The following is a 22954-nucleotide window of genomic DNA, read 5'->3' on the forward strand; positions in this document are numbered from 1 at the left end:
ATACCTGGTTTGCATGCCTATTGTTGCATTGGTTAGCATTTACTGGTACATATAATTAGATGAAACCAGTGGCGGTCTAGACCATTTCAACTGGGGGGGCAGTTACATTAGACGTTGTTGTCATATCGTTTTCAGCACTGCATTGCAGGAAAAATGCCATGTTCATAGTCATCATGAAGTGTCTAATACTGTCTAATAACGGATGTAAAAACAGAGCGATAGCAAAAATTAGTCATGGAAAAATGATTTCATACTCCACATTTAGGGGGGCCACAAGGGGGTCCAAAATTGTTGTCACAGGGGCACTGCCCCCCTCCCCCAGAATCGCTAGTGGATGAAAGGTCTTTCCTACCCTACCGGCTTTCGATGTCTGTGAGCTGCTCCATGCAAAAACCAGTTGACAGCTGCACTCTTGCTGCCTGCAGATGATATTTCGCTGAAACTAGGCTGTGTGTGGCTCATGTGCATATATTTAACCTGCTTTGCGATTGTGTAGTCTACTTTGTGCATGATTTCTCTATTTTACTACATAATTGATAAGCCTTATACCTCCACTACACTGCTTTGAAACGCATCGGTAGGGATTAAGAAGTGAAGCAATGCCCACTGAAAACAATAACTGGGTATACAGTTTATACCTGCATATAGCCTCCAATACACCACTGGCCCTTGATGTTTTATAAAAAGTACACTATCCTACATGAGTGCGCTGGCATTGCGGTTGCTGTCCTTTCAGAATCACGAAACTGGCACACACTGAAGGCCTATAGGTTTGCCACTGCGCAAACATGTCTATAATATATATAAAGGCTGTTAAGATGTTTCAAGAAAGGTATATATTTGGCCTGGCGAAGCGGTTTTATGCGCTGACTGAATGGAAGCTGATAATTCGTTTTTTACTCCGCTGGTTTCGGGAATAAATTACGAGTCCTCACTGTCCCGAGACAGAGTCAAAACCAGTACAAATGTATCCGACACCGAGAGTACTACAACACTGTTTAAAGGTCTGTTGAGTTCTAATGATATTGCTAAGAATTATAAATATCAATTGTTTAGTAACTAGTCTACACAGAATGAAAAGGCCCAATTAATTAATGTAAAATGTTTGATTTCCAAGCATTTTTACTGTATCCATAGAAGGATTGTAGATAGGCTGCACTGTGTGGCAAATGAGGGAATCTGGCATGGTCTGAAATATCGTATCTGTCCTATTAGGGCGTCTGAGAGAGCATGTGCAGTGCGGTTGAGGCCATCTCCAGTTTGAAGTAGTACTTTTTCGTCTCCTACCACTTCTACGAGTTGCTAAACAATACTGCCACCTGGAGTATATTGTTTGAACAGGTATAAAGCCACGGTCGGTGATTTACTGCCACCTACAACTATGGAACGTTTCCTCAGGTGTATAATTAATTGGCTAATCCCTCCAGATGACTTGGATGGAATTATGTGGTCCTTCCTTATGTGGGCACCTGAGTGGCGCAGCGGTCTGAGGCACTGCATCTTAGTGCTTGAGGCGTCACTACAGACACCCTGGTTCGAATCCAGGCTGTATTACAACCGGCAGTGATTGGGAGTCCCATAGGATGGCGCTCAATTGGCCCAGCGTTGGCCGGTGTAGGCCTTCATTGTAAATAAGAATTTGTTCTTAACTGACTTGCCTAGTTAAATAAATAAAAACTTAACCCATAGGAAGCTCCCACCCAGTTGACTACTTCAAGATGGTGAAAGTCTTCAATGGTGTTGCCCATGTTAAAACAGCATTTTGGGCACTGGAGTCTTATATCTATCTATAATGAAAATACTATTCAACACTTTGGTAGTTCAAGTACAAAATATACTGAACAGAAATATAAATGCAACATGCAACAATTTCTGAGTTACAGTAAGGAAATCAGTCAATTGAAATAAATGAATTAGACATGAATCTATAGATTTCACATGGGTAGGGGTGCAGCCATGGGAGGGCCACTGAGGAGACAGGCCCAGCCAATCAGACTGAGTTTTCCCCACAAAAGGGATTTATTAAAGACAGAAGTACTGCTCAGTTTCATCAGCTGGTCTCAGACAATCCCGCAGATGATGAAGCCGGATGTGAAGGTCCTGGACTGGCGTGGTTACATGTGGTTTGTGAGGCCGGTTGGACGTACTGCCAAATTATCTAAAAAGACAGAGGCGGTTTATGGTAGAGAAATTAACATTAAATTATCTGGCAACAGCTCTGGTGCCAATTGCACGCTCCTTCAAGACTTGAGACATCTGTGGTAATATGTTGTGTGAGACAACTGCACATTTTAGAGTGGCCTTTTATTGTCCCCAGCACAAGGTGCACCTGTGTAATAATCATGCTGTTTAATAATCTTCTTGATATGCCACACCTGTCAGGTGGATGGATTATATTGGCAAAGGAGAAATGCTCACTTACAGGGATGTAAACAAATTTGTGCACAACATTTGAGAGAAATTAGTTTTTTTGTGTGTGTGTATGGAACATTTCTGGGATCTTTTATTTCAGCTCAAGAAACATGGGACCAACCCTTTACATGTTGCGTTTATATTTTTGTTCAGTATAGCATGCTCAGCTGTCTAATGGAAGGTATATAGGCTAAGAGTTATTTGTGGTCAACAAATAAATGTTTATATTGATAGTTCTGGTATAGAATGTTTAGAATAAGGTCCATAATCAATATGCATTGATTCAAATAATCCATTTGAATTGTGTATCCAGGTCATCGTTGATCATATCAAACAATTCCTCATAGTCTACTGTAAATGGCTTTTGAATATATGCTGTGCGCCCAAGTGTTTTCAGCTACAAACATGCGCTAATGCTTTGTGAAACGATGAGATTTCTGGTGCAGCATGTTGGGGGTTTCGCGCAGTGTCAGTGTCACTACATTACCGCTTGCATGCATTTATTGAAAGAACGGATTGCAATGTCAATCGGAGGAATGCGCTGATCTCGGGAACTATAGAGCAGACACAGGAGGGCCTGAATTAGCCTCATCGATGAGCCAAACTGAGGCAAGTATCTTCGTGTTATGGTCTATATTAGCCTACTAATGTTGACGCAAATATTATTTGGATATTGCTTGTTTTGTTACGATATGTTTTGACCAAATGGGTGTAGCTTGCTGTAGTTCTTTTACGCGTTGTACACTTACCGTCAGAATGTGTATTCCATGGGCGCAATGAAAACGACAGGGCACCGGATAGGCGACATGTATCCGATTTGTGTGTGAAAAGTGTCATTTAGTCAGCAGGCGTAGGATCATATTCAAACCATCTACCCAACATTGTTTTCAGAATTGTTAGTGGCAATATTACCGTTATGCGCATGCAATAACCTTTTATTGGATAGCCTGTTATATAGCCTATATTTTATTAGTCCCTACTTTATTATGGTGCGGGTGTGGTGTCAAGTCGATTCCACTGGTTAGTCGGTCAGTAATGGAGCAGTGCAGATTCTCAAATTGGAGTCCCTGTTCAAAGATTCTGACACGTTGAGAAAAACCACCTATTTTCTTCCCCATGTTTTATCCTCGATTCATCATGGTTTAACATTAAACTACTATTGAGACGGATACTAATATATATGCTCCACAACAAGGACCTCTTTAGTTACAGCCCCTTGAATAGATAATGAAGGGCTTGTCCTGCTGCATTGAGAGTAACAACAACATCTAGGCCCCAGGGACTTGAAAATACTGGTTGATCCATAGAATTAAGGAATCGGAATACTAATGAATGAACTCATGTAATTTAATAGGATTTCTATGGGTTCATCCGTGATCACTGGTGGGAGAAGGAGAGAGTGAGAGACTAGCCTATATAGCCATTAGTTATCTCCCAGCCGCTTGTTCCAAACCTAGGAAAGGCTGCTGAGGTCCAATGGATGTCGCTGGTTTGGTTGTTAATCAATATCAGGCCAATAAAAACGTTCCAATCTCTGAGGCCTATAGAGCCATTGGACCTTTGTGGCCGTGGTCACTTTCTGCATGCCTCAGGCAGCTCAGGTCTGTCTAGGTCAGACACGACTGTTATTGTCAACCTCTGGTTGTCCCAGCAACGACCTTACCACGCATGTTAATCGACAGGAAGACTAACCTACATGGTCTTACCGGTGTATGGCACTCAATTGGAAGTGCCATACAAGTGCTGGATCTTGAGTACTCATTTGTGTGTGTGTGTGTGTCATCCCCACCCCAGATGGAGATGTCTGCGGGTCCAGCGCAGGGCACGCAGAGGACTGGTACGGTGAAGAGGAAGATGTGGGGGGGTCTGAGGCAGCAGTGGAAGCTACTGGGCCTGTTTGAGATCGACCAGCAGCACGATTTCTACAGCCTCACCTCTATGATGAAGGAAGGCCTCTCTGCAGCCGTGCAGAACACCATCGACAACCCACCACCGGTGAGCACCCACAGGTCATTAAATGTGATGCAAGTAAATATGCGTAGCATTTTACTAAGCAAAAGTTCACACCTGTTTTTTTTTTTAACGTAGGGGATAAAACACTCAAAAACAAAAGGCATAACAAGAGACTGTCATCCTTCACACCTCCTTTGCTTGTTTTGGTTCATCCCTCTGTGTTTAATGCCCTATGGAATAACAGCTACTGTACAAACTTGCACAGGGGTACACGCGGTTCAAACACCTCACAGAGCAGGATTTTTCACAAGGGATAAGTAGTTTGAATTGAGCAGTATCTTTAGCTTGTGCAATCACATAGTGGTCTAAAGCTAACTGAATGGACCAAACAAACAAAAATGCAGACATCTATTGCCAGCATTTAAAATGATTGGTTGCAAACTGGTTTCATTTACCGTGGTGGCTGATGCCTCTCAATTCCTCCTTAATTTGCATCACCTATCGTGTTCCCCAAGAGGGCCATGAGAAGGCCAAGAGTGGGGCTGAGGCATGAACAAAAGGAGCTCATCAGAGAGAGCCGTGTTTTCTTTTGCAAAACGTTTTGCACCGTTTTCTGTTGCGCGCCCTAATGAACATGGCCCAGGCTAAGGCTGGATTCTAACCTGTTATTGTCATCCTCATTTGTTTTCCACTGTCAAAAGATCTCTGAAACAACCATTTTGTTAAAGACATTAAGCCCCATTTAGACATTTAGACCTGCTCCCTTCTATCTCCCCTTAATAACTTGCCCTTGTGGATCTGAGAAAGTGTTGAGACATTACCTTACTCCTATCTGGTGGCCTCAGACCATAAAAGTCATCTGCATCAAGGGCAGAGGGAATGGGGGTAAGTTTCCAGTTTGCAACGGAGTATTTGACTGAGCTATGGGAGGTGGCTATTAGTGGCTTGCTCTTTGTTTAGCCTTCTGCCCGCAGTACTAGATGTTCCCCAATGTTCCCTAGGCAATGCGGGGTTGTCTGACCAACCCCATTGTTGTCCCTACAGAGGAGAAGGGATACAGAACACAGGCTGATATTAGAGCCAAGTGGAACGTAGTTGTTTGGATTGTGGAAAATTACACAAACACTTCATTTTATATTCCAAGGAAATTTGATTTGATGTAGGTGTATTCATGATCTAATTTGCAGCAACCATTATTTTGTCCATCGGTATTTGGTTACTCTGCCGGATCCTATGGTGGTGAATAAGAGGTCACAAGGGAGTTATTCACACACACACACACACACACACACACACACACACACACACACACACACCACACACACAGCATCAGACCCATTGAAACGGAGCCTACTGACTCAGCGTTGTGATACATGGTTGTCTCTTACTCACATATTCCCTTACACACACACACACACACACTTCTTGTTGATCCACCTCTTGTAGCATGTTAGCCTACTTTTGGCTGGGGTGCCATGTTTATATTTCTTGAAATGTTCAGTTGAGTTCGACAGAAAAGGGATCTGTAATTTTTTGTTGTTGGTGGACTGTCATTGCTGTTAATGGTATTTTGTGTTTTTCGCACTTAACAGTTTTTTTTAATGGTCCACCACCCAAAGGACATCCAGACAACTTGACACAACTGTGGGAAGCATTGAAGTCAACACAGGCCGCCATCCCTGTTGATGCTTTCGACACCTTGTAGAGTCCATGCCCCAACAAATTGAGTCTGTTCCAAGGGCAAAAGGGGGTGCAACTCAATATTTGGAAGGTGTTTCTAATGTTTGTATGCTCAGTGAATCTGATCCACAGTGATTGTAAGACCACTTGGAATTGTGTCTTGCTTTACTCTCCCCAAATCCTTCTCAAAAAGACAACTGCATAGTTAGTATATTTTACAAGTAGTAATTATTCCTTTTCTTCTTTTATCATAGGATGAATTGTCGGAAGATGACTACAGATTGGAGGTCACTCAAATACATAAGGTATGTTGATTTAAAAAAAAATGTAACACAGTTGCAACACCAAAGGTACAAATCGTGAAATTCATATCTCACAATTTCAGTCTTCAAAAAGATGTGAACAAACATGTTTTTTCCTTATAGTGACATGGGGCCTCATTTATAAACCATACAAAATATACCACAAAATGCGTGTGCGCCAGTTACCTCAAAAGTTGGCTTTTATAAAAAAACTGAACTTGACCGCCCACGCAAACTTCAGACCCATGCGCACGCACATCGTCTTTTGGTTGATGTATTGTAATTGCAAGTCGGCCTAAATATCTTGTGCAAATGGAGGATATGACACGCTTATCCATAAACAAATTCATAATAAAGATGCATCCATTTGCCGTTAGTGAGAAGAGCAAAAAATCAGGTGTTTTATTTTTGGAATCTAAAATAATTAGACATAGGAATCTAATTCATACTTATTTTATTTTCATAACCATTACAGAATAAATTCCTCACGTTTTCTGGCCGTGATGGGTTCATATTCCTGAAGTAGCCTACCACAAATGACCATGCGCATTTCTCATTTAATTGGGCCTATGTAGATATAGAATATCTAGGCCTATTTCCAGTTTTGCTGCATGTGATCCCATAGGCAGCACAGTTTATAACCTACAGATGAATTTAATAGGTGAACATCAAGACAGTTGATCTTTTACTTTTGAAGTACGGTGTATTCTGACCCCTTGACTTTTTCCACATTTTGTAATGTTACAGCCTTATTCTAAAATGGATTAAATAAAATGAGAATCCTCAGTAATGAAAACCGAAACAGCCTAAATCACAGAATCACACAACAACCCCATAATGACAAAATGAAATCAGGTTTTTAGAAACTGGCAGGTCCGCTCCTGGGAGACTCCGGCAGCGCAGGAGAGGAGACAGGCCCTCGCTAAACAGGCGGGAGACTCCGGCCCTGAAGGAGAGTCGGAGATCGGCAGCGCAGGATATTACTATCCATGTTTTAATGTTTTCACATTTATTAAGATTAAAAATGTAAATACCTTATTTACATACGTTTTCAGACCCTTTGCTATGAGACTCGAAATTGAGCTCAGGTACATTCTTTTTCCATTGATTATCCTTGAGATGTTTCTACAAGTTGATTTGAGTCCAAATTACATTTTTGATTAGACGTGTAAATTCAATTGATTGGACACGATTTGAAAAGGCATAAACACCTGTCTATATAAGGTCCCACAGCTGACAGTGCATGTCAGAGCAAAAACCAAGCCATGAGGTCGAAGTAATTGTCCATAGAACTCAGAGATAGGATTCTGTCGAGGCACATATCTGGGAAAGGGTACCAAAACAGCATTGAAGGTCTCTAAGAACACAGTGGCCTCAAACATTCTTAAATGGAAGAAGTTTGGAACCACCAAGACTCTTCCTAGAGCTGGCCCCCCAGCCAAACTGAGCAATTGGGGGAGAAGGGCCTTTTTCAGGGAGGTGACCAAGAACCTGATGGTCACTCTGACAGAGCTCTAGAGTTCCTCTGTGGAGATGGGAGAACCTTTCAGAAGGACAACCATCTCTGCATCACTCCACCAATCAGGCATGATGGTGTCCAGAGATGTTCGATTGCTCAGTTTGGCCGGGCGACCAGCTCTAGGAAGAGTTTTGGCAGTCCCAAACATCTTCCATTTAAGAATGATGGAGGCCACTGTGTTCTTGGGGACCATCAATGCTGCAGAAATGTTTTGGTAGCCTTCCCCAGATCTGTGCCTCGACACAATCCTGTCTCAGAGCTCTACGGACAATTCCTTCGACCTCATGGCTTGGTCTTTTCTCTGATGCACTGGGACTTAACAAAGACACGTGTGTGCCTTTTCAAATCATGTCCAATCAATTGAATTTACCACAGGTGGACTCCAATCAAGTGGTAGAAACATCTCAAGGGAATGGAAACCGGATGCACCTGAGCTAAATTTCAAGTCTCATAGCAAAGGGCCTGAATACTTATGTAAATCAGGTATTTCTGATTTTTATTTTTAATAGATTTGCAAAAATGTCTAAAAACCTGTTTTCGCTTTGTCATTATTGGGTATTGTGTGTAGATTGATGGGGAAAACTATGAATTTAAAACCATTTTAGAAAAAACATAACAAAAGGCTGTAACATAACAAAATGTGGAAAAAGTCAAGGGGTCTGAATACTTTCCTGTATGTAGCCTACTGTAATTTGAATTTCAATTGGTTTTGAGTAGCCTAGAGAATGTTTCAGAATTCATGGGCAGTCCAGGATATTACGGTTGGAAGGCAAAAGTCCATGCAAAACATTGTTGAATTCAACTGATCTGATGACAGGTCCACAACAATGTTTCATTGTTTCCTCTTTCAGAAACGGTCACATTCCTTTGTCAAATACAGCATAAATTACTGTTGTTGTTTTTTTACATTCTGCCAACACAGTAAATTGACCAGTAGCTTATGTAAGATATTTGACCATATTTGTAGGCTACAGCTGTTCGATAACAGCGCAACATCATAAGCCTATTTAATCACAGAGCCTATACTAAGTCAGGACAGAATAATCTATTGATATAAAATATCTTGTGGAGTTCTTCAAGTATCAATTGTTGGACCTTTGTTGTTACTTACCTACATAAATGTATCTACTACTGTTTGCTGATGCCAATATGATTTGAACTCATAAGAACGCTCTCTTTCTCTGAAGGCCTTCAGAATGGAGACGTTTGCAGGGCCAGTGTTTGCCAGCTTGCGTCGCTCCCTGGGGATGACGGAAAAGGAGTATCAGCACTCTCTCTCCAACGACGGTTCCTACCTGCAGTTCATCAGCAACTCTAAAAGCAAGGCCGACTTCTTTCTCACGTGCGTAGGCATATTCTACTCCTCTCTTTCTTTCCCTTTGCTGTTAGAGTATATATCTCTCTCACATCTAGTGCAAATATAGGAAAGATACTTTCTTACTCTTTATCTTGCCAAAATATATGCTCAAACACAATGCACACAGAGCATACTAGGAAACAACACACGAGGCACTTCGACATTAAGGTCACACACACACACACACACACAAAAGTCCCTTTTTCAGGACCCTGTCTTTAAAAGATAATTCGTAAAAATCCAAATAACTTCACAGATCTTCATTGTAAAGGGTTTAAACACTGTTTCCCTGCTTGTTCAATGAACCATAAACAATTAATGAACATGCATCTGTGGAACGGTCGTTAAGACACTAACAGCTTACAGATGGTAGGAAATTAAGGTCACAGTTATGAAAACTTAGGACACCAAAGAGGCCTTTCAACTGACTCTGAAGAACACCAAAAGAAAGATGCCCAGGGTCCCTGCTCATCTGCGTGAATGTGCTTTAGGCATGCTGCAAGGAGGCACGAGGTCTGCAGATGTGGCCAGGGCAATAAATTGCAATGTCCGTACTGTGAGATGCCTAAGACAGTGCTACAGGGAGACAGGACAGACAGCTGATTGTCCTTGCAGTGGCAGACCACGTGTAAAAACACCTGCACCGGATCGGTACATCCAAACATCACCCCTGAGGGACAGGTACAGGATGGCAACAACTGCCCGAGTTACACTAGGAACGCACAATCCCTCCATCAGTGCTCAGACTGTCTGCAATAGGCTGAAAGAGGCTGAACTGAGGGCTTGTAGGAAATGTTGTAAGGCAGGTCATCACCAGACATCACCTGGCAACAACGTCGCCTATGGGCACAAGCCCACCGTTGCTGGACCAGACAGGACTGGCAAAAAGTGCTCTTCACTGACAAGTCGCGGTTTTGTCTCACCAGGGGTGATGGTCGGATTTGCGTTTATCGTCGAAGGAATGAGCGTTACCCTGAGGCCTGTACTCTGGAGCGGGATTGATTTGGAGGTGGAGGGTCCGTCATGGTCTGGGGCGGTGTGTCACAGCATCATTGGACTGAGCTTGTTGTCATTGCAGGCATTCTCAACGCTGTGCGTTACAGGGGAGACATCCTCCTCCCTCATGTGGTACCCTTCCTGCAAGCTCATCTGACATGACCCTCCAGCATGACAATGCCACCAGCCATACTGCTCTTTCTGTGCGTGATTTCCTTCAAGACAGGAATGTTAGTGTTCTGCCATGGCCAGCGAAGAACCCGGATCTTTAACCCATTGAGCACGTCTGGGACCTGTTGGATCGGAGGATGAAGGCTTGGACCATTCACCCCAGAAATGTCCGGGAACTTGCAGGTGCCTTGGTGGAAGAGTGGGGTAATATCACACAGCAAGAACTGGCAAATCTGGTGCAGTCCATGAAGAGGAGATGCACTGCAATACTTAATGCAGCTGGTGGCCACACCAGATACTGACTGTTACTTTTGATTTTGACCCCCCCCCTTTGTTCATGGACACATTATTCAATTTTTGTTAGTCACATGTCTGTGGAACTTGTTCAGTGTTTGTCTCAGTTGTTGAATCTTGTTATGTTATGGGGCGGCAGGGTAGCCTAGTGGTTAGAGCATTGGACTAGTAACCGAAAGGTTGCAAGTTCAAATCCCCGAGCTGACAAGGTACAAAATCTGTCGTTCTGCCCTTGAACAGGCAGTTAACCCACTGTTCCTAGGCCGTCTTTGAAAATAAGAATTTGTTCTTAACTGACTTGCCTAGTAAAATAAAGGTAAAAAAAAAAAATGTTCATACAAATATTTACACATGATAAGTTTGCTGAAAATGAGGTCTGTTATAATCGCCACCCGGCACAGCCAGAAGAGGACTGGCCACCCCACATAGCCTGGTTCCTCTAAGTTTCTTCTTAGGTTTTGGCCTTTCTAGGGAATTTTTCCTAGCCACCGTGCTTCTACACCTGCATTGCTTGCTATTTGGGGTTTTAGGCTGGGTTTCTGTACAGCACTTTGAGATATCAGCTGATGTACGAAGGGCTATATAAATACATTTGATTTGAAAATAAACGCAGTTGACAGAGAGAGGACGTTTCTTTTTTTTCTGTGTTTATGTGTGTGTTATAACTCACTATCTGTGCTAATCATTGCATTTCTCTTTCTCATCCAGGAACGATAAGCGGTTCTTTCTGAAGACCCAGAACAAGAGAGAGGTGCAATTCCTCCTGTCCAACCTAAGAATCTACATGGAGCACCTAGAGAAGTATCCTCATTCACTGCTGGTCAAGTTCTTAGGTAAGACACAGGACTCTGATCTTATAGTCCATTGGCCAGCGGGAAAATGTGTTCACTTTGGCAGGAAGAGTGGGGTAATATCACACCAAAAATCTAAGGGGGCATCAAGTATGTTAGAATGGCTGGGGTGAGAATTTAGCCTTTTTCAAACACCTAAAACAACTTTTTTTCCTGCAATGTAGAGCCATAATCTTAATTCTTTGTAAAAAGATGTCTATTTATGGCTGGGGTGAGCATACCTCTTGAGCTTTATGTATCCTCTTGAATGGTGGTTATTTTTTAAAGAAACTAAATATGCTTCTCTTCATGACTGCTGAAATATGGGTTAAAGAGTGTCTTATTCAGTACATTTGTTTTTGCTTGCTTTTCTAAAGTATACCAATCTTGCCAGCAGGCATGTCAGCTAAGATAGTTAGAGTAGTCAGCTAAGATAGTTAGAGTAGCCAGCTAAGATAGTTAGTAGCCAGCTAAGATAGTTAGAGCAGCCAGTTAAGATAGTTAGAGTAGCCAGCTAAGATAGTTAGAGTAGCCAGCTAAGATAGTTAGAGTAGCTAGCTAAGATAGTTAGAGTAGCTAGCTAAGATAGTTAGAGTAGCAAGCTAAGATAGTTAGAGTAGCTAGCTAAGATAGTTAGAGTAGCAAGCTAAGATAGTTAGAGTAGCTAGCTAAGATAGTTAGAGTAGCTAGCTAAGATAGTTAGAGTAGCTAGCTAAGATAGTTACAGTAGCTAGCTAAGATAGTTAGAGTAGCCAGCTAAGATAGTTAGAGTAGCCAGCTAAGATAGTTAGAGTAGCCAGCTAAGATAGTTAGAGTAGCCAGCTAAGATAGTTAGAGTAGCCAGCTAAGATAGTTATAGTAGCTAGCTACTATAACTTGATTGACTGTCACGTTCGTGTGTAGAGACGGACCAAGGCGCAGCTGATGTTGAGTTCCACATAATTTATTAAAAGTGAAATTTAGCAAAACAAAACAAACGAACAACGAACCGTGACTACAGAGGTGCTACGTGTACTAACTCAAAATAATATCCCACAAACACTACTTAAATATGATCCCCAATTAGAGACAATGATTAACAGCTGCCTCTAATTGGGAATCACCAACATAGAAAAACCAAAACTAGAACCCCGCATAGAAATAATAAACTAGACTGACCCCTCAGTCACGCCCTGACCTACGCCACCATAGAAAATAAAGGCTCTCTATGGTCAGGATGTGACATTGACAGGGCTGGGGAGTAACTGATTGCATGTAATCAGCATGTTGTATGTGAGTCTAAGCAATAGAAGGTTTGCAGGCTGATAAAGGAATGTTGTAACAAGTTGGAATGCTCACATGCTCATCGTAAATGACTGTATCAAACAACAATGGAACATTCTATTGGGGGAGGGGTCTCATTTATAACCAATGGGATTTGGTTAATTTTTGCCATCCGATTTAATGATGGCAAAATCATAGGCAGCAGCTAGCTATCTGCCGATGTGCCCTTGAGCAAGGCAATTAACCCAAAGTGTCTGCTAAAAACGACAGTTTTTTTCATTTGTTTTATTCCAGAGCTGGGGTCAAATAGAAATTGAAGGCAATCAATTCAGGAAGTTAACTTAAATTGAACATTAAAAAAAAAAACAGCATCTATTTTCAATGAGGAGTCAGTTTTTACATTTTTAATTTGTTATTAAAATAACTTCCTGAATTGACTGCCTTAAATTCAAATTAAATTCAAATTGAAATTCAAATTGACCCCAGCCCTGGTTGATTCCCTCATAATCAGACGATTGGTTAGAATGTTATGTTGGAATGCTGTGTATATGACAGGATTCAAGACATATATTTTATAATTAACAATTATAGCATCATTTTGCATATCAGTATTATCACTACAAACTAGTAAAATATCTCTTTAGGAATATTATAGATACATTTTTTATTGTTTGAAAATAAAACATAGAAATTAGGGATGTAAATACTGACCAAAAACAGTCATATAGTGTTTTTGGCACATTTTACAAATATTTTACAAAGATGATACATTTTGCAAACCTGGCTAAATTGGTTGTGTTATCTTGATAACTATAATAAATGTTTTTATTATCATTAGGCATATTCTACTTATTATTAAAAGAGGCGTGGCAATGTCAGACCAATCCAAGTTAGAACAATAGAGCTGGTTGGTGGCCATATTGGAAAATGTGTACCCTATAGCCTATGGTTAAATCAGCAATAGCTAGGCATCATTGCTTAGACTTATTTTCTAGTTTTAGGCATTTTGTGAAAATGGATGACCTGTATCTCCTTGCTGGATGTAAGGCATCCCTATGGGATGTCATATATACGGGGAAGGTTTCACATCACATTTCTTGATATTTAATAGAATTTTAATTAATAGATATTAATCACATGGTGAATTCTAGAACATTTCTATGTGTTTTAATATAATATATTTGAAACGGCTACAAAACTCTGCAATTCTGACAGATTTTTTGACATATTTTTACCACTTCTGGTAATATTTTGCTAAATACATACACAGTGAGCTCCAACAGTATTGGGACACATTTTTGGTTGTTTTGGTTCTGTACTCCAGCACTTTGAATTCGAAATGATACAATGACTATGATATTGAGACTGTTAGCTCACCTGTTAATGGAAATGCATTCTAGCTGACTACCTCATGAAGCTGGTTGAGGGAATGCCAAGTGTGCAAAGCTGTTGTAATGAACACGAGGGGAGACAGAGAGCTGGTTTCAAGCGCAGGGAGCAGCAGGTGTTTATTGTACAGGACCACAGGAGGAGGCAGGTAGCTGGGTCCAGGGGCAGGCAGGTCATACACAGGGGGTCCAAAAGGGCAACAGTACAGGCAGGGAAAAGGCTCGTAACGTTGTCCAGGAGATCAGGCAATAGGTAGATAACAGCAAATCCTATAGGCTAAAGTACAGGCAGGGAATAGGCGTCGTTAGTGAGGAAGGCAAATCATACACGGGAGGAGTAAATCACAGGGAAACACAGCGCTCTGCAAGACGTGTGTCACAAAACAAACAATACCTCACAGTGATGGGGTGCAAAGAACTGAACTAAATAGTGTGATAATGACATACAGGTGTGTGAACAGGTGATTAGAATTCAGGTGATTGGGATCTGGAGAGTGAGCTGCGTTCAGGGGATCTACGTGTTTGAGGGTGTGAGTTGGAAGCAGACGTGACAGCTGTCATCGAGGCAAAGGGTGGTTACTTTGAAGAATCTCAAATATAAAATAGAGTTTCATTTGTTTAACACTTTTTTGGTTACTACATGATTCCATATGTGTTATTTCATAGTTTTGACATCTTCACTATTATTCTAAAATGTAGAAAATAGTACAAATGAAGAAAAACCCTTGAATGAGTAGGTGTTCTAAAACTTTTGACCGGTAGTGTATGTGTATTGAAGTAGTCAAAAGTTTAGTATTTGGTCCCATAGTCCGAGCACACAACATCAAGCGTGTGACTCTACAAACGTGTTGAAAACATTTGCTGTTTGTTTTGGTTGTGTTTCAGATTATTTTCTGCTCAATGAAAATCAATGGTACATTTTGTATTGTGTCATTTTGGATGAACTTTTTATTGTAAATAAGAATATAATATGTTTCTAAACACTTCTACATTTTACCCCCTTTTATTATTCATTGCCACCGCAAAGTGGACAAATATGTGAAATTTGGCCTGCTGGACCATGGAAGATGTTTGTAGTTGACTGAAGTTTACTTTTTTTTTTGCTTTCAAGGTGTCCACAGGATCAAAATTCCACATAGGAGGAAGGTACTGACTGATTATGGATTGTTATTCATAGCCATATTGTTTATTATTATCATTATTTATTAGCTATAACTTAGTTTGTTCATGCCTTGTCTTACCTTTTTTCACAGAAGTACTTTATTGTAATGCAGAGTGTTTTTTACCCTGACGAGCGAATCAATGCCAGGTAAGCCTGTTTCAGAGTAAAACAAAACAGTCTGGTGTGAGAAATGTATTACAGGCACTGTGGTAACAACACTGTTAAACTGACTTCGTTGCCTGTTGTTGCAGGTATGACATCAAGGGTTGTGAGGTGAGCCGGTGGACAGACCCAGCTCCAGAGGGAAGTCAGGTTATCGTTGTTCTCAAGGACTTGAACTTCGAGGGCCAGTACATCACTCTGGGTAAGGGTAACGAATCCTGTCATAGTATGTTACAGAATGAGATATGTTATTCATGAGGACTGATTACAATGAAAGGAAATACCTTACCTTGTTTTAGTAATTGAGGTAAGCCAATTTGGCGATTTTTAGCATGTAAATCTTGGTGGGGCAAACCCAAAAACTTTTTGAGGGGATGCATGCCAGCAAATACACTACACAACACTAAACAACACATTCATTGCACTATAACGGTGACAAACGATGCCCACAAACTTTTAGGGTCTACATAAAGCTGTCCCAATAGCAGTCCCAAAAACTTACCATTGCTACAACTGGCAGACAATCAGCAGAGCCTTGTCTGGCAGCGAAACAATTCATTCAGCCACATTTATTGCCTTAAAAAAAACAGCAGATATGGTTTCTACTGACAATTGAGATCTACAAACTATGAGGGGACGACGAGCAGATAAGAGGCAATTTCGATTTAGACATTAATGAGTGAGGTAGGACTGACAATATAACTATTTGTTCAGCACTTTTGAAATGTACAGCGGCAGAATTCAGAACATGGGCCATTCTTACAGCATTCTCCATTTACACCAAGTCAGAACCATAGAATAAATAAAGGAGGCATATAAGCAGACAATGAAAGCTCTTACAATATTTGATTATTACATTTCTCTAAAACAGACTATAGGCTACATGTGCAAGTCTGAAATTGTAGGCAAAATTAAGAGGGGAAAAGGGACCAACTTATTAGGGTGAGGTTCATTGGCTACTAACATCTTACTACACAACATACATTTAGTATTACTCTCTTAGCTACAGTAGACACATCTCCCTGGCATATTACATCATTCATGCAGCAGCATACAATACATTTTTGGACTCACCTTGTTGTGTTGTGCTCACTTGAACAGAAAGTTTGCACAGCGTTTTTGTTTAGTGGAACATTTTTGTCATCAAAGTCTGTCATTCTCTGGATTTATGGTGCTTTCAAGACAACTGGGAAATAAGAAAAAAACAAGCTTGAATCATGATGACGTCAGGGATCTTCCGGTTGTAGCTCTAGAATGAGGCCCGAATTCCCGATTTACAATTCCGAGTTGGATGTATTTTCCCAGTAGGAGCCTGTTTTTTCCCCGAGTTCCCAGTTGTCTTGAACTCACTGAAATCAGATTTTCCAATTCCGAGTTTCCAGTTGTTTTGAGCGCGACAGAAGTTATGTTGGATTGACAGCGTTGGAAGAGACTCTTAAACCCAGACTTGGGACCACACACCCACTCCACTGAATAGAAGGCTAGTGATTGCTTTGCAATGCTTGCAGTTAGCCACAGATTCCTTCCAAACCACTCACTGTTGAATTTGCGATTTCCAACTTTTTGTGTAATGTTTATGTTCAATGGTCGATGAGCACCAATATGTTTTATCTATAATTATAATATAATATATAATTATAATTATAATTTATCTATAATTTCTCTTCATTATTTATCTTTATATGACAAGGACTAAAAATGATTTGCCAGTAGATTGTCGACTTGATTCCTGATGATGACTGCTAGCTAAGATTTTGAAAGTATGATGTTGACATGAGTCCAATCAAATTTTTGAGCTCTACACTTAGATTTGGCAGTGACGTAGTGTCCCAATGAGTGACAGAACACTGAGCCCAACCCTACACTCTGTATTTTCCGCTGGCTGCCCCACCAGCACAGAAAGCACTGAGCTAGGTTGAAACACCTGCATTTTGGAGTTGCCTTACTCAAGAAAGCAAAAAAGAGACCATGTTTTCTATTTTACTGAAAGTCTCCCTTGATAAGAATGTATGTTGACCAATGTTTTTTTAAATACCTAGGGGCCTAGGGGGCAGAACAACAGATTTTTACCTTGTCAGCTCGGGGATTTGATCCAGCAACCTTTCGGTTACTGGCCCAACACTGTAACCACTAGGCTACCTGCTGGTTACTGGCCCAACACTGTAACCACTAGGCTACCTGCTGGTTACTGGCCCAACACTGTAACCACTAGGCTACCTGCTGGTTACTGGCCCAACACTGTAACCACTAGGCTACCTGCTGGTTACTGGCCCAACTCTCTAACCACTAGGCTACCTGCTGGTTACTGGCCCAATGCTCTGACCACTAGGCTACCTGCTGGTTACTGGTCCAACTCTCTAACCACTAGGCTACCTGCTGGTTACTGGCCCAATGCTCTGACCACTAGGCTACCTGCTGGTTACTGGCCCAATGCTCTGACCACTAGGCTACCTGCCACCCCTCCACTCTAACCACTAGGCTACCTGCCACCCCTCCACTCTAACCACTAGGCTACCTGCCACCCCTCCACTCTAACCACTAGGCTACCTGCCACCCCTCCACTCTAACCACTAGGCTACCTGCCACCCCTCCACTCTAACCACTAGGCTACCTGCCACCCCTCCACTCTAACCACTAGGCTACCTGCCACCCCTCCACTCTAACCACTAGGCTACCTGCCACCCCTCCACTCTAACCACTACGCTACCTGCCACCCCAAAATGTGGCTTTATTGACTCAATGATTATTATATATATATATTTTTACATTGTTTGCAAACTGATATGTAACACGTATTAATGCCAAAATAACATGCAAAACAAGCACCCCCCAAAAAAAAAGGTGGGGCTCAAAATGACGGGCGGCACTGGTAATGACACTGTAACGGGGTAGTAAGTGGTGCATACAGTTATAGAGTCCTAACCAGTTTTGCAATATATGTGCTTGTGTTGATAGACCAGCACCGTCCATGGCTGCTCCGGCAGGTGGAGATTGACACGTCGTTCCTGCAGAGACTCAACGTGCTGGACTACAGCCTCCTGGTGGCTCATCAGCCCCTGCACCAGGATGAACGCCACCAGTGCCTGTCCTTCGCCACCCTTATCATGCGCACTAAAAAGTGGGTGGGATTTTTCTATTTTTATCCCCCTTTTTGTATATTTTTTTCGGTCTTTGATTCTTTCTTTATGTTTTAGTGACATATTCAGGCCTCAAAAGTGGTGTAATGTCAAGATCAATATTTTCCCCCAGGTCCTGGTCTTTCTTCAGGACAAAACCAATGACTTCCAGGCATGTAGTTACCACAAATATACTTCTTGGCTATACAATAACATGCATAACCACCACGAGCAACTATCTAGTATTTGTCTACTCTAAAATCAGTCAACTGTGGTATTTTTTAGGTTGACCATGCTGCCTCACTCTTGGCTCTTACCCTCCCCTCTTTAACCTCTCAGGTAGACATGCTGGCTCTAATAACGTTGTTACCCTTCATAGAGATGGATAGAGGCTTTACTTGCCACAAAGCCTGTTTTAACATGGGTAGCGCCATTGAGTGGAAGAAAATGGAACTGCCTATTTTTAATAGAGAGAGCCCTCAATGGCACTGCCCATGCTATCACAGAAGTGTTCATGGCAAAGATAAGTGTGCCCTATTTCTATATCTGTTACCCTCTCCTCTTTAACCTTTCAGGTGGCCATGTTGTCTCTAATAACTCTGGGTACCCCCTCTCCGCTTTAACCTCTCAGGTCAGTGATCACATGCTCAAGCCCCACCCATGCGGGCATGCCCACTGTTCCGGGGGCGGTCCCAGAGGAAGATTCCGCCCTGTTGGTATCAGAGATGGACGGCGGGACAGGAAGTTGCAGCGTTACTGAATCACGGGTAGGAAGTGACCTGGGCAGTGCCCCTTCCGGGAGACCCTGTACTGAGCAGCCGGTGGGAAGGGTCACGGATTCGATGGAACTGCGAGACTTCCAGGCCCAGAACCGCCGGCTGCTGCCCAACTTCAGAAACCCACTGCACGTCATTGACGGACCGGAACATCGCTACTTTGTGGGCATCATCGACATCTTCACTGTCTACAGCTTCAAGAAGAGGCTGGAGCATTGGTGGAAGAGACTGCGGCACCCAGGGCAGGCCTTCTCCACCGTCAGCCCCCCCGCTTATTGCCATAGGCTCTGCCAGTGGGTACAGGACCACACCAGGTAGACTCAGAAAGAGGTCGAGGATGAGGATGGTTACTCCCACTAGCACGCTGTCTGCCCAGGGACACCCACGCACGCAAATACACACACAAAGACTAGCAACTGTGACGCTGTTCAGAGACATAAAGCTATTCTTTTAAAGCACTGTAATTTCAGATTGACCAAGAGGCAGTTATTTTCATGTTTCCACGTATCCAGACCAAAGCCAAAACGAACATAAACCATTATATGGAAATATATTATTCACCACAGCGGATAAATGGGTTCTCCTTCTTCATATTCTTTCATTTTTTTTAAGTAACAAAGAAAAAGGTGCAACATTTAAAATCTAGTGCTATGAATTGATTAGCTGATTTTCCAAAGTATAATAGTTTTTGAATTGTTGACGTTTAGTTCGTGAATCAATAATGAAAACCAAAATTATTTTTCAAATTTGCCAAAAAAACATTTTTTTATGTTTGACTCCTATGGATTTTTTTTCTCCTAATTTAACTTTGACGTTTTGATAAATGTTGTATATTGTTGTATGTTTTTTTTAAGTGCCTTTCTTACGCACTTCTCAGTAGTTGGTATTCAGACTTACTTACGCACTTCTCAGTAGTTGGTATTCAGACTTACTTACGCAGGTGGGTAACGGGCTTTGCAGTCGTGGTTCACATGCGCGCGCTGAATACGTACACCTTTAAATACGGTGTACCTTTCATTTAGACGACAGTCGTGGTTCACATGCGCGCGCGCTGAATACGTACACCTTTAAATACGGTGTACCTTTCATTTAGACGACAGTCACTAGAATGGGTTCAGAATATAAGGATCAATGAATGAAACCCATCTAAAGATATGCATATTCGTGTCCATTTCAGGACCAACTAGTCGACCAACTAGTTTATTTAGGCACATTTTGGGTTAAGAAAGTATGTATGAATCATAAAAAAGTACAGGGTTTGGAGAGCTTTTACACACTAAATGCAGGTCATTCGGAAAGTATTCAGACCACTCGACTTTTTTCACATTTTGTTACATTACAGCCTTATTCTAAAATGGATGAATCAATCTACACACAATACCCCATTAAGGGGTGGCAGCGTAGCCTAGTGGTTAGAGTGTTGGACTAGTAACCAAAAGGTTGCAAGATCAAATCCCTGAGCTGACAAGGTACAAAATCTGTTGTTCTGTTCCCTGAACAAGGTAGTTATCCCACTGTTCCTAGGCCGTCTTTGAAAATAAGAATTTGTTCTTAACTGACTTGCCTAGTAAAATAAATAATGACAAAGCAAAAACAGGTTTTTAGACATTTTTGCAAAATGTCAACAAAAAACCCCTGAAATATCACATTTACATAAGCATTCAGACCTTTTACTCAGTACTTTGTTGCAGCTCCTTTGGCAGCGATTACAGACTCACTTTTCTTGAGTATGACGCTACAAGCTTGGCACACATGTATTTGGGGAGTTTCTCCCATTTGTTCTCTGTAGATCATCTCAAGCTCTGGATGGGGAGTGTTGAGGCGCAGCTATTTTCAGGTTTCTCCAGAGAAGTCCGGGCTCTGGCTGGGCCACTCAAGGATATTCAGAGACTTGTCCCGAAGCCACTACAGCATTGCCTTGGCTGTGTGCTTAGGGCCGTTGTCCTGTTGGAAGGGGAAACGTCACCCCCAGTCTGAGGTCCTGAGCGCTCTGGAGCAGCTCTTCATAAAGGATCTCTTTACTTTGGTCCGTTCATCTTTCCCTCCATCCAGACTAGTCTCCCAGTCCCTGCCGTTGAAAAATATCCCGACAGCATGATGCTGCCACCACCATGCTTCACCATAGGGATGGTGCCAGGTTTCCTCCAGACGTGACGCTTGGCATTCAGGCCACCGTTCCTAGTCCGTCATTAAAAAATAAGAATTTGTTCTTAACTGACTTGCCTAGTTAAATAAAGATTTTTAAAAATCTAACTAAAGATTGATCATTTAATCCATTTTAGAATAAGGCTTTAACAAGATGTGGAAAATGTCCAGGAGTCTGAATACTTTCTGAATGCACTGTATATTGATGGATAAAAAAATACAGTGGTTTGATTCATCGTGAAAGTTTAAGTTTAACCCATGAAACTTTTTTAATATATATTTTTTATTTTACCTTTATTTAACTAGGCAAGTCAGTTAAGAACAAATTCTTATTTTCAATGACGGCCTAGGAACAGTGGGTTAACTGCCTGTTCAGGGGCAGAACGACAGATTTGTACCTTGTCAGCTCGGGGGTTTGAACTTGCAACCTTCCGGTTACTAGTCCAACACTCTAACCACTAGGCTACCCTGCCGCCTCTACACTCTAACCACTAGGCTACCCTGCCCCCTCTACACTCTAACCACTAGGCTACCCTGCCCCCTCTACACTCTAACCACTAGGCTACCCTGCCCCCTCTACACTCTAACCACTAGGCTACCCTGCCCCCTCTACACTCTAACCACTAGGCTACCCTGCCCCCTCTACACTCTAACCACTAGGCTAACCCTGCCCCCTCTACACTCTAACCACTAGGCTACCCCGCCCCCTCTACACTCTAACCACTAGGCTACCCCCCGCTACCCCTGCCCCCTCTACACTCTAACCACTAGGCTACCCTGCCCCCTCTACACTCTAACCACTAGGCTACCCTGCCCCCTCTACACTCTAACCACTAGGCTACCCTGCCGCCTCTACACTCTAACCACTAGGCTACCCTGCCCCCTCTACACTCTAACCACTAGGCTACCCTGCCCCCTCTACACTCTAACCACTAGGCTACCCTGCCCCCCTACCTCTAACCACAGGCTCTACACTCTAACCACTAGGCTACCCTGCCCCCTCTACACTCTAACCACTAGGCTACCCTGCCCCCTCTACACTCTAACCACTAGGCTACCCTGCCCCCTCTACACTCTAACCACTAGGCTACCCTGCCCCCTCTACACTCTAACCACTAGGCTACCCTGCCCCCTCTACACTCTAACCACTAGGCTACCCTGCCACCCAAATATTGGAAGGTGTAAAAAAAAAAGTGTACAATAGGGGTTGAACAATAGTCCTATATTTCTACACTATCATCACTAATCGTGGAACTGTATGACAATGGTCCAGTCATGGTAGACCGTGCACCAGGCTACAGGTTTAACCTGCTACGAGTGGCCTGAGTTCCATAATGATTCAAATGTTCCAGATTATGGCACAGTGTATAATATAATCCACTAATGCTCGCGACCCCCAGGAACAACTACACGGACGTGACAGAGGAA

The 22954-nt window shown here is 42.3% G+C and overlaps 1 protein-coding gene across 1 annotated transcript; it reads left to right on the forward strand.

The window, feature by feature from the left end:
- The first annotated feature begins 4169 nt into the window (after positions 1-4169).
- Positions 4170-22150, forward strand: LOC115147102 (phosphatidylinositol 4-phosphate 5-kinase-like protein 1). Its single transcript, XM_029689108.2, has 9 exons — positions 4170-4407; positions 6300-6350; positions 9054-9208; positions 11393-11517; positions 15277-15311; positions 15419-15474; positions 15579-15691; positions 18445-18607; positions 19237-22150. The coding sequence occupies exons 1-9, from the start codon at positions 4207-4209 to the stop codon at positions 19697-19699; spliced, it is 1362 nt and encodes a 453-aa protein (XP_029544968.2). The 5' UTR covers positions 4170-4206; the 3' UTR covers positions 19700-22150.
- Positions 22151-22954: the final 804 nt, after the last annotated feature.

Source organism: Oncorhynchus nerka, linkage group LG19 (assembly GCF_034236695.1).
Source record: "Oncorhynchus nerka isolate Pitt River linkage group LG19, Oner_Uvic_2.0, whole genome shotgun sequence".
Lineage (NCBI taxonomy): Eukaryota > Metazoa > Chordata > Actinopteri > Salmoniformes > Salmonidae > Oncorhynchus > Oncorhynchus nerka.

What these genes read in the sequence shown, in the direction of transcription:
- LOC115147102 (XM_029689108.2), top strand. Translation starts at nt 4,207, where the DNA reads ATGGAGATGTCTGCGGGTCCAGCGCAGGGCACGCAGAGGACTGGTACG. An exon ending in CCATCGACAACCCACCACCG is followed by an intron (nt 4,408 to 6,299) that starts GTGAGCACCCAC and finishes CTTTTATCATAG; the next exon opens with GATGAATTGTCGGAAGATGA. An exon ending in GGGCCAGTACATCACTCTGG is followed by an intron (nt 15,692 to 18,444) that starts GTAAGGGTAACG and finishes TTGTGTTGATAG; the next exon opens with ACCAGCACCGTCCATGGCTG.